The 12,338-nt window shown below is 46.9% G+C and overlaps 1 protein-coding gene across 4 annotated transcripts in view; it reads right to left on the reverse strand.

The window, feature by feature from the left end:
• The window catches only part of SCAMP2 (secretory carrier membrane protein 2), a 34,559-nt gene extending 23,350 nt beyond the window's left edge, over positions 1 to 11,209 (reverse strand). Inside the window, exons 1-2 of one of the 4 annotated variants that reach the window (XM_036349163.1) lie at positions 10,993 to 11,209; positions 8,997 to 9,883 (exon numbers count right to left, since the gene is read on the reverse strand). Coding sequence is in view for 2 of the 4 variants with exons in the window: in XM_036349145.1 (XP_036205038.1) it covers positions 8,997 to 9,053 (57 nt within the window). In the remaining 2 variants the exon portion in view is untranslated. The remainder of the gene's footprint in view (positions 1 to 8,996; positions 9,884 to 10,992) is intronic. The other 3 variants (XM_036349173.1, XM_036349145.1, XM_036349154.1) reach the window with 3 other exon arrangements.
• Positions 11,210 to 12,338: the final 1,129 nt, after the last annotated feature.

A 12,338-nucleotide genomic window follows, 5' to 3' on the forward strand; every position in this document is an offset into this window, starting at 1 on the left:
GCCTGTGTCATCCCGGGCCTCCCTCCCTGCCACAGACAGTGAGTCTGAGCCGCCAGGCCTGGCTTGGAGGCCCCATGACCTGGCACAGCACAACCTGGCACAGCACCTCTCTCAGCACAGTCCATTCTCAGTCAAACTGAGCCACTCATCATTGCCTTCACCACTGTCTGTTGCTACAGTACAAACCATTCCACACCAAGCACAGGGCGAGGATACCAAGGAAAAACATTGGTTCCTGCCCTCAAGAAGCAAATACTAGTACAGAGCACAAAACAAACCAAGGCAGAGATAGCACACAGTCAGTGCTGAAATAAGGTGAGTGCAGATGCAAGGGGATCACAGAGGAGGAAGGGACTAACCTATCTGCAAGAGTCAAGAAAGACTTTACTGCCCTGGCCTCCTGGCCCCCTGGAACATAATGGCTCAGTTGGCTGGGTGTCATCCTGTGCCAGTTTGATTGCAGTACCGGAAGTGCAGGGGGCACCTATCCATATTGTGCTCTCACATTGATGTTTTTCTTCTTCTCTCCCTTACTCTCTCTCTAAAAATCAATAAAGTAAAGGAACCAAGATGGCGGCATAAGGTACAAACCTGTACGTGCTGCCCCCCACAACAACATTAAAACCACAACTATAAGACAAAACAGCTATCATCCAGAACCACAGGAAAGCTGGCCGAGTGGAAGTTCTACAACTAGAAGGAAAGAAAAAAGCGCACTGAGACCGGGTAGGAGGTGCAGAGGTGCCAAGAACAGAGGTACAGAGGCCCGCACGAGGCGGCTGCATCTGGGTGCGCGGTTTTTTTCAATCAGAAAGTGAGACAAGCTCTCAAATGCACTAAACTCATTTACAGTGAGACTCTGGGGTCCCAGACTCCTAAGGGGAGAAGCGGGTCGCAAAGCGAGGGTGACTTTCTCGCAGAGCTGCTCGCAGGGATCATTGTTGCTTTGGGGGCGCAGGACTCGGGGGACGCAGAGACCCCAGGAGTCATGGAGCCGGCTGACGACAGCCATTGCTGCTTGCTCCGCCCTGGTGATTCTGAGACCCTGCCCCACACAATTTACATCCCCACCCCAGCTGTGCGCAGTGGCGCAAAGGAATCACCTGCACTTTTGCAGCCTAACCTAACAAACTGCAGCTGGGTCAGAGAGCTCCAAAACTTCCAAACCCCAAACAAAGAGGAGAAATCTACTGGTATCGCTGTAGCTCCTGCTGGGTGGACTCACACAGTGGTTAACTTGGAGATCCAGGAGCCAGGGTACCCCTGGTCAGACACCAGATTTCAACTCCTCACATCCATAAGGGACACACTCAAGAAGCAGACTCAGTGAGCACCAAAGCCCCACCGAAGCAAGTACTACCCCATAAGGTTGTCTCCAGCACAGCAGTTCTTCCACTGTAGACACAGCGGGTCCTCTCAGTCAGCCAAAAATGTGAAGACAAAGAAACATGTCACAAATGAAAGAAAGGGAGGAAAGCAAACTAATGGAGGACACAGAGTTCAAAACCACAGTTATAAGGCTACTCAAGAATCTTCTACGAACCTCCGAGGAACTTAGTGAGACCTTCGAGGATCTTAATGAGAATGCCAAAAAAATGGAAAAGGACCAGTCAGAAATTAAACACACACTGACTGAAATTTAAAATAATATACAGAGATCCAACAGCAGATTCAAGAATCAAGTCAAAGATTTGAAATACGAAGAAGCAAAAAACACCCATCCAGAAAAGCAAAATGAAAAAAGAATCCAAAAATATGAAGATAGTGTAAGGAGCCTCTGGGACAACTTCAAACATACCAACATCGGAATTATCGGGGTGCCAGAAGAAGAGAGAGAGCAAGATACTGAAAGCCTATTAGAAGAAATCATGACAGAAAACTTCCCCTACCTGGTGAAAGAAATAGACTTACAAGTCCAGGAAGCAAAGAGAACCCCAAACAAGAGGAATCCAAAGAGGACCACACCAAGACACATCATAATTAAAATGCCAAGGGCTAAAGAAAAAGAGAGAATCTTAAAAGCAGCAAGAGAAAAACAGTTAGTTACCTACAAGGGAGTACCCATACGACTGTCAGCTGATTTCTCAACAGACACCATGTAGGCCAGAAGAAAGTGGCAAGAAATATTCAAAGTGATGAATAGCTAGAACCTACAACCAAGATTACTCTACCCAGCAAAGCTATCATTTAGAATTGAAGGTCAGATAAAGAGCTTCACAGATAAGAAGAAGCTAAAGGAGTTCATCACCACCAAACCAGGATTATATGAAATGCTGAAGGATATTCTTTTTTTTTTTTTTTAAATATATTTTATTGATTTTTTACAGAGAGGAAGGGAGAGAGATAGTTAGAAACATCGACGAGAGAAACATCGATCAGCTGCCTCCTGCACATCTCCTACTGGGGATGTGCCCGCAACCCAGGGACATGCCCTGGACCGGAATCGAACCTGGGACCCTTCAGTCCACAGGCCGACGCTCTATCCACTGAGCCAAACCGGTTTCGGCAGGATATTCTTTAAGAAGAGGAAGAAGAAGAAAAAGGTAAAGATAAAAATTATGAACAACAAAGTGACAACAAATAAATATCTATCAACAAGTGAACCTAAAAATTAAGTCAGAATAAACTGGTGAATATAATAGAAGCAGGGCATAGAACAATTCTGGGGGGGAAGGAGGTGTGGGAGGTGCAGGAAGAGACTGGACAAAAATCTTACACCTATGGATGAGGACAGTGGCAGGGGGTAAGGGCATGGGGTGGGGTGGGAACCAGGTGGAGGGGAGCTATGGGGGGAAAAAAGAGGAACATCTGTAATAATCTGAACAATAAAGATTTATTAATTTAAAAAAATAAAAATAAAAATCAATAAGGTATTCTTTTATTTTTATTAATTTCAGAGAGGAAGGGAGAGGGAGAGAGATAGAAACATCAATGATGAGAGAGAATCATTGATCAGCTGCCTCCTGCACGCCCCACACAAGGGATCACCCTGGGGAAAGAGCCACAACCCAGTCATGTGCCAACTGAGAATAACTGTGACCTCCTGGTTTATAGGTCTACGCTCAACCACTGAGCCATGCCAGTCAGGCTAAACTACCATTTAAAAAAAATAAAAAGAAAGGCTTTACTGAGGTGGCCTCTCAGTTGAGAAATAAATTTAGCAAGCACTAAAGGGCAAGGCAAAAATAAAATTTGCAGAGACTTGGCACCTTTAAAAACAGCTTGCATGTGTTCAGGGAACAGGAGAAGGTTCTGAGGGCTGTGGAGTGGTGTGTGTACAGAGAGCAGCCAGGAGCACCAGGAATCCAACCTGAAGAAGGGGTAGGGCCAGACTGCAGAGTTTGGACTTTACCCTATGGGCAATAGAGGAAAACCAGAGATTGTGAGCAGGGATTGCCATGATCTCCTCTGCCAGCAGTGGGGACTGTACAATACTGGAGGAAGGATGCCGGGAAGACTGGCTGGGACACAGCAGTTCACTCGGGTGATAGTGAGGCCTGAACTAAAGTATGACAGCTGGGGACAAGGGAAGAGGGGATAGACCCCAGAGACCCTTTTCAGGTAGATGCCATAGGGTTGGGCACTCTCTGGATTGGTAGGGATATGGCATTACTACAAAGCAAGAGAGGAGGAGGCAGGGAAGGGAAAGGAAGGAGTTGAGTTGCCAGCTTGGGTAACTGGGGAACAGGGCGACGACCACTGAGCATGATAAGTGATCACAGGACAAAAAGAACAGGTTTTTCAGACGTGGGTGTGTGGGAGCAGGAAGAGGATCCGAGAAGATACTGAGTCAAAATGGAGATACATATGGAATATAACTGGTTGGAATGGATGGAAATGTCCAAGTGGGAGATGGATACTGGTTTGAAACTCAGGAGATAAGTGAGAGCTAGATAAAGGACTAGATCTGGGATCGTTGTTATGTGAATGCTATTCTGAAGCCATGCAAGTTGAAGAAATTACTCATAGAAGTATACAGTGAGAAAAAAGTCAAGGACAGAACTCCAGGACACTTCTAAATGTATAAGATAAATTTCTTGAGATAATTCTCCTGTCCCATGGGAAACTCCTACCAGGTCCATTTGGTGGTTTTGAAATTCCAAAGTTAGAGTCAAGCTGGAGCCTACCCTCTCTGGAAAGCAGCAAAACCTTCAGTGTCTGTGCAGAGAACCTCATATAACTTTGTTTACACCCAAATCACATTTCTGTCACCACTTTTTCCTCCCACAGGAGAAAAATGTTTTAAATCCTCAGGAAGCAGCCACACCACTGAGATTATCTTTTAACTGCAGAGGCAACATGTGAAAGTGATAAATTGTGTGATTTGGAAACTCATGAAGACCTAAAGGCTTTCTCTATTCCAGCGGTTCTCAACCTGTGGGTTGTGAACAATGAAAATACATCCTGCATGTCAGATATTTACATTACGATTCATAACAGTAGCAAAATTATAGTTATGAAGTAGCAACGAAAATAATTTTATGGTTGGGGTCACCACAACATGAGGAACTGTATTAAAGGGTCGCAGCATTAGGAAGGTTGAGAACCACTGCTTCAGTACCACCAGCTGGTCCAATCCCCTTCTTCAGATCAATGCGGGCCACCGGGGTAACCTGGCAGAAATACCAAGGAGGAAAGCAACGCTGACATGTGCCTGAGTGACCTGCTTGTTAGTGGACTGCTGAAAAATCAAACGAACAGTACAATGCCTACCTTTTTAGCCTTTTACCTCATTACCATGACAAGACTGAGAAACTTTTAGGAGCAGATATACTGGAATCAGTCCAAAGCAAGACAAGCATCTCCACAGAGTACAAAGCAGATGCACCATCGTTAATAGAGGGGTTAGGGAGTGCCACTGGAGGTTGTGAAATCAGCAACACTTGGCTTGCAGTTTCCTGCTTCCTCCTACAAGTTTAGTAAACCTTCAGCTGCACTCTTGTGACAACTTTTCTTTCGCAGCTCTTACTGTGTAAGAAGTTTTCTAATAATTCCAATTATAACTATACCATGCACAAGGAAGAGGTCATAAAAGGCCACGCCCACAGTGTGGAGCAGTGGTGGGAGTGGACGTGGATAAAGAACATGGGTAAGGTCTGGCTGGCATGGCTCAGTGGTTGAGCATCGACCTATGAACCAGGCGGTCACGGTTTGATTCCCAGTCAGGGCACATGCCCAGGTTGTGACCTCAGTCTTCAGTAGGGGATGTGCAGGAGGCAGCCAGACAATGATTCTCTCTCTCATCATTGATGTTTTTCTCTCTCCCTCCCTCTCCATTCCTCTCTGAAATCAATAATATATATGTATTATTATTATAATAATATTGTTATATATATATATATATATATATAGAGAGAGAGAGAGAGAGAGAGAGAGAGAGAGAGAGAGAGAACTTAAAGGAGAACTGGAAGTTTCATGAAATATTACAAAAGTTAGCAGAAAAAGGATTCCATGGTTTAATAACTTTGAGAAATGTTGGGTCAAAGTTGAGTAAATATCTTTACTGTAGGATTTCTCAGAGCCTTTAACAAATTCACAAGCCTTATCAATCTTCAAAAAAAAGAAATATGTAGTGATTCCCAAAAACTTATTACTCAGACCATACACTACTTTAAAAGTACTGTCTTGCCCAGCTGGCATGGTTGAGCGTCAACCTATGAACCAAGAAGTCACAGTTCAATTCCCGGGTTGCCAGCTCAATGTGGGGCGTGCAGGAGACGGCTGATCAATGATTCTCTCTCATCATTGATGTTTCTATCTCTCTCTCCCTCTCCCTTCCTCTCTGAAATCAATTTAAAAATATATATTTTTTAAAAAGCATAAGGCAATTATTCCAGCACCACACACTGGGGGGAAAAAATAGCTCTGCTAATGCTAATTTGTTACTTTCACCCCTATCAGTACTCTCATTTTTTAAAATGTTTTTTTTTTTTTTATTGATTTTAGAGAGGAAGGGAGAGGGATAGAGACAGAAACATCGATGAGAAACAGCAATCGGCTGCCTCCTGTACGCCCCCTACTGGGGATTGAGCCCGAAACCTGGGCAAGGCACATGACCGGGAATCGAACCAGGGAACTCTTGGTTCATAGATCAATGCTCAACCACTGAGCCACACCAGCCAGGCAGTACTCTCATTTTAAGGATGGTGGTGGTGATGATGACATAACATTTTTTTCCTTGGCTGGCTAAATAACCCCAGAGCAGTTTAAGACAATATCTGAGCTTAAAAACCTTTAGAAAAACACTGTTCTAGGAATGAGATCCAGGTCTGGGCTCCTTCTTGCTGCAAATTATCCAGTGACTCAGGCATGTCCCATCCTCATTGGGTTCTTGTTTTTCTCATCTCTAACTGAAGGGGTTAGAACAGACTTCTGAGGATATTCCCAGCTTTAATAGTCCACCATGGACTCTGGATGCTAAATATATTTTCACAACCCACCATCAGGTGATAGAAACAAAGGACTCTGTTTTGAAGGCTGGCCTTCACCTCCCTCCTGAGTTCTGTGCCAACACCATGGGTAATGAAGCTGGGCTCACACCCTGTCACCCAAAGGCTTGCACCCTCCACTGTCCCAGCCCTGGCAGTCAGGGAACCAGATCCTGCCATTACAAGGAGAGGGAGAGCAGCTCCAGAAGGAGCTTGGGGGCCTCACTTCCAAAGCTCCTTCTCCCCACACAACTGTGCACCAAGAGGGAAACCAGCCCAGAGTATGAAGAAGAATCATAGCCAGCCAACTCTCTTCTTCCTTCAAAGAATTCCCCAACCAGATGTTGCTCTTCACAGGCCCACAGCTGTTTCCTATCCTGCCATATTCTGGGATTGCCTGATGGGCAGATTGTCTTGCTTGAATGCAGAAGTTTCTTCTACCACCGTTTGCACAATCATTTCTGGGGGTGAAGATGTAGTTTAATACTTTCAAGCTAGTACTAATACAAAGCTGAACTCAGGCCAACTATCTTGCCCACTACTAGCCGTGGGGACAAGCTGACCACCTCTATCAGATAGCAACAGATATTTTACTTCTGTTTCTGACAGGACAAAAAAAAAAAAAGCGAATGATTACACAGCACACACACCAAAAGCCTACTAGATCCTTATGAAAACTCAAACTCCAGTATTATACAGCAGTTTTGTAATTAAAGCAAAAACAGTTACCAGAAGACACTGGCAAATAAAATGCAAATATTCTTTTTTGTTTGTGTTTTTTGTTAATCCTTACTGAGGATATTTTTCCATTGATTTTTTAGGTCGAGTAGGAGAGAGAAGGAAAGACAGAGAGAAACATCGATGTGTTTAGAAACACATCAATTGGTTGCCTCCTCATGAGCCCCGACCCTGAATCAAACCTGCGACTCCTTGGTGCCCAGGCTGATGCTCTATCCACTGAACCAAAACGGCTAGGGCCAAATGCTCTTTCTTTACTCAACTAACAGAGATGACTGAATCACCTAAGAGACAAGGTCCTGCTAACGGTCCTGTCAGGAAGTATTAAGATACAAGAACTCCCTGATGTTACAAAGAACACGTTAACAAATTGCCTTGAGGGTCCCCATTAGCTAAGGTACCTTGAGACCATGAAAGAAGCATAAAATGTTGAGTTTCCTGACAACGTATAGTAAATTTGTTCTAGTCTCTTTTGGGTTGGCTTTGGTCCTTGAGGAGATTCAAGGTGAGAAAGCTCATGCTGTTAGCTGCAGGAAGGACCCCTCCAAAAACTTCCCCTACACCTCCAAGAAACTATGAAGCTGACAACTACCAAAGTCCAAGCAGGATGAATTACTAATGTGCCTGGTGACATCCTCACAGAGCAGAAACCTCAGGGCTCATAAATCACCAGTGAACACAAGTAAGGTTTCCTAGAACTGGTTTTAAGCAGACGTGAAACAAGAGGCACAGGAGCTTGGGCACTAACAGGAGTCCCAGCATTTCATCATGGAAAAAGAGAGCCCCTATCCCCTTAGCTCAAAGGCGTAAAAGTTTTGGCTTTAAGTAGGAAGACTCTTTCTTCCTCCATCGTTTGATTAAAATGTGAGGTCAACTCATAGGTCACTGCATCTCAACTACCCTGCCACCACCTACAGGTCCATCAGACCAACATCAAGACCCTCAGAGCTCTCTCACTTCTCTTCCCTCCCTAACCTGGGCTCTCCTATCTAGCCAATCCAGTCCAAAGCAGACTCTTGGCCAAAGTGTGTACTTCTTTTTTTAATGTTTTTATTGATTTTAGAGAAGGGAGAGGGAAAGAGAGATAGACACATGGATGAGAGAGAAACAGCAACATTGGTGGGCTGCCTCCTGACTGCCCCCCACCGGGGATGGAGCCCGCAGGCCAGGCATGCGCCCCAATGAGAATGGAACCGGTGACCTCCTGGTGCTGGGTCCGATGGTCAACCACTGTGCAACACTGGCCGGGCCAAAGTGTATCATTCTTATCAAGGCCGTATTTCAGCTTCTCACTCTCTCCCTAGCTTTCCTTTCCTGACAAATCTCTGGGGTCCTCTTATACCTTAAACGCTAGTTTGGCTGTTGGGGGAGAGGAGACGGGGTTGTCTTGGGATCTCCACATTTCTCCATCCCACTAAGCCTTCCACCTCTTCATTGTGCTGCTGTCACCCCTCTCCTAACGTGACTCACTCAAACCAAGACTGCAGGATTGTGGTAGTCACACTTCACCGAGCACCTGTGGTAGGTGAAGCCATTACTCTCTGACACTCGAGGAACCTCCAGTCTGCTCCAGTCCCTTTCCCCGGGGCACCCGGTCAGAGGGGCTCTGTCTGGGCAGTTAGAGGGTCGCAGCTCTTCTCAGGCTACCAGCGCCCAGCCTTCCACCTGCTGCTGGTGCCGCCCCCCACACGCTACGACAGGCCAGCCTGGAGAGCCCGCTCTCCCATTGGGCAGTCGGCCCGTCCCTCCCCCGCCACGTCTCCTGGCACTGGGGAAAAGGCCGGGCGGCGGCCTCCGGCACTGGAGCGCGCGATGTGTTGGAAGCTCTACCTGGAAGGGGTTTACGTCCATTGGGTCCGCGAAGGGGTTGGTGTCAAAGGCTGACATGGCAGTCGGGGGCTGACGGGCGAGCTTCGCGAGCGCTTCTGCCTCTGGGCACCGAGACCCAGCGGCTCTCTCCTGGCACACCCTCCACTTCCGGGAGCGAGATGGCCGTTCCGGCGCAGGCGCAGCGCCCTCCCCAAGGGGCGTGATCCTGCACGTAACAGAGGTCCGCTCCGCCCTCCTGCCGGCACTCCTCTGCCTTCTGCTTCTTCCTGGTACCCGTGCTTCCTGGTCGGCCGGCGTCCAGGAACTAGGGAGCCAGGCTTGGGATGTCGGGGCCGTGCCCCGCGGCTTCTCTGTCTGACAGCATCGAGATTTGTGTTGGAAACTCCCGTAAACTTTCCAAGTAAACTCCCGTAAGGGGAGCCGGAAACTTAACTCCTTCACTTCCCTGGAGGGCAATTTTGGGAAGCACACCTGGTGCAGACCGGGGAGGAGGGAGGAGGGAGGAGATGGAATGTGAGCCTGCTTCTGCGCGGGAGTGCTCTAGTGGTAGGGCCGCGGAGGGGTTCTCTTCTGAAGAACCAGCCGCGCAGCTGTCCCCCACACTAGCTGAGCTCTGCTTCTTTTAGGCCTTGCCCCTTGATGCCCAGACAGGTTTAGGGCCTAAGCTGGGACTTGAACCTGAGCATCAAGCATTTGTTAAGTGAATGAAGAAGTTCATCAATACAGCCATCAGCCATGGGGGAGGTGGCTGCACTCTTCACAAACTATGCATTCTCCTCTCTGGCTTTGTTCATCTCTGCTACCACCGAATCCAGCCGCTACCATTCCTTGCTCTGGACTAGTACAGGGCTGCTCATTGGTCTTTTGTTCATGTTGTAACCAGAGATCTATTTAAAGAGGACAAAATTGTTATGAAACTTTATGTTGAAAATCCTTAAATTATTTTACATAAAGGCCCAAATTCTTAATTTGGCCTCTTGGTCCCACCCCTTCTTTTGCCCACCCCCATGCATTCCAGTCCTCCTAATGGCTTTTCAGTTCCTCAGACTTCCCTTATTCCTCCTGCCTCAGGGCCTTTGCACCAGATGTTCCTTCTTCCTGGTATGCTCTTAGCTCATGCCCTTATCACCTAGTTAACTCCTAGTATCCTTCAAATTCAAGCTCAGATGCCCCTTTGGAGTGGCCTCTCTTCATACTAGGTTGGATCAGCACCCTTCCCCACACATAAACTCATTATTAGCCTATACCTTTTACTTCATAAAACCTATTGCAGATTGTAGTACACACGTGACTAGGTGGTTATTTATTTGTGCCTGTCCCTCCCACTAGATTGTAAGCTACACAGGGGCATGAGTAGGGTCTGTTTTGCTCACTGTTTATTTCTGGCACTAACAGTACCAGCACACAATAGGCATTTAGTAAATATTTACTATTTCCCGCCGAAGCCGGTTTGGCTCAGTGGATAGAGCGTCGGCCTGCGGACTGAAAGGTCCCAGGTTCAATTCCGGTCAAGGGCATGTACCTTGGTTGCAGGCACATCCCCAGTAGGAGATGTGCAGGAGGCAGCTGATCGATGTTTCTCTCTCATCGATGTTTCTAACTCTCTATCTCTCCCCCCTCCTCTCTGTGAAAAATCAATAAAATATATTAAAAAAAAAAATATTTACTATTTCCCTCATCCACTTACCTTCCTCTCCCCTGTGTAAATATCAACTATTTTTAGGGAATGAAAGGGCGAGGAGTACGCCCTCCACCTTGCCCCAGGGTAAGGGCTATGCCCTCCATCTTAACTTGGCCATGTGCTCAGCAAGCTTCTTCCCGGAAGATAGTCAAGGGAAGTGCACGCCATCACTATGACCACATCCTGTGTAATGAGACACCGACTCGCGCCTGGCCAATCGGCAGGGCCCACAGTCTTTTCTCCTCCCCTTACCCCAACCCCCTATAAAAGCTCTCTCCACACAGAGTTTTCTCTCTCTCGTCCACTGGAGCTTACCGTTGCATCGGTGAGTGTGGCAGGGGAGCCAAACCTAGGTTTGAAATGAATGACTCTTTGCTTTTGCATCGGACTCGCTGGCTCCCTGTGGGTTCTTGGGAATCATGAAATCTGGGCACAACAGGACCAGCTGAACTTTTCTACAGGAAATGTCCTCAAGTGGGAGAATGGAAAGGGATCCAGGTTTGTGTCCCCTTAGAAACTACCCTACTTACCCCCACCCCCTACAACCACCCCTCCAAGGGTAGTGTAAGGAAAGACTTGTTTTTCTCCTTTACTACTTATACAGAATACTTCTGGGACCAGACACAGGTTTTGTTTAGTTTTTGCCATACTAACCAATTCTCTGACACAGCTGTGGTCATTCAATTCAGTTCCGATACTATCTACCTGGAGTTAGCATCAGATCCCACAAGTTAAGGGCTAAGTCCCACAAGACTGTCCCCACTTCAGATGGCAATTGTAAGTCTCAGACATCACCTGTGCTTCTCCTCTGAACCCCTCAACAGGTTCAATAATTTAAAATTGCTTCCAAAACTCAGAGAAACACGTTTACTGGTTTCTTATATAATAAAGGATATGACAAAGGATACAGATAAACAGCTAGTTGAAGAGATTCACAGGGTGAAGTGTGGGTCCTGAGTGCAGGAGCTTCTGTGCCAATGGATTTGGGGTGTATGTGTTCACCAACCTGGAAGCTTTCCAAAGAGAGACTTCATCACATAGGCATGGTCATGACTGACAGTTAACTCAGTCTCTCTCCTCTCCCCTCCCTGGAAGATAGAAGGGAGGGTGGAAAGTTTCAAGCTTCTAATCAAGGCTTGTTCTTTCTGGTGACCAACCACATCCTGAGGCTACCCAGAAGCCCACCAAGAGTTGCCTCATTAGGACAAAAAGTGCTCCAATCACCCAGGAAATTCAAGGGATTTATGAGCTCTGCCTCAGAAAACATGGTCAGAGGCTAAACTTTAGAACAAAAAGCTGCCCCTAGCACTTTTATTGCTTAGGAAATTACAAAGGTTTTAGGAGTTCTGGACAGGAGCTGTTTATTATATCACTAGAGGCCCGGTGCACGGATTTATGCACTGGTGGGATCCCTCAGCCTGGCCTGCACCCTCTCACAATCCAGGACTCTTCAGGGGATGTCAGGCGGCCAGTTTCAGCCCAATCCTCGCAAGCCACTGGGCCTCTAGTATGCATATAAGATCTTTGGTTAATCTCTTCCCGCCCTCCCCGCTTCCCTCTGAGATTCATTAGTCTGTTCCATGTTTCCATGCCTGTGTGTTGAGCATCTGCCCCTTGGTGGTCAGTGCATGTCATAGCTACCAGTTGAACGGTCGAATAGT

This window comes from Myotis myotis, unplaced genomic scaffold (assembly GCF_014108235.1).
Source record: "Myotis myotis isolate mMyoMyo1 unplaced genomic scaffold, mMyoMyo1.p scaffold_m19_p_1, whole genome shotgun sequence".
Lineage (NCBI taxonomy): Eukaryota > Metazoa > Chordata > Mammalia > Chiroptera > Vespertilionidae > Myotis > Myotis myotis.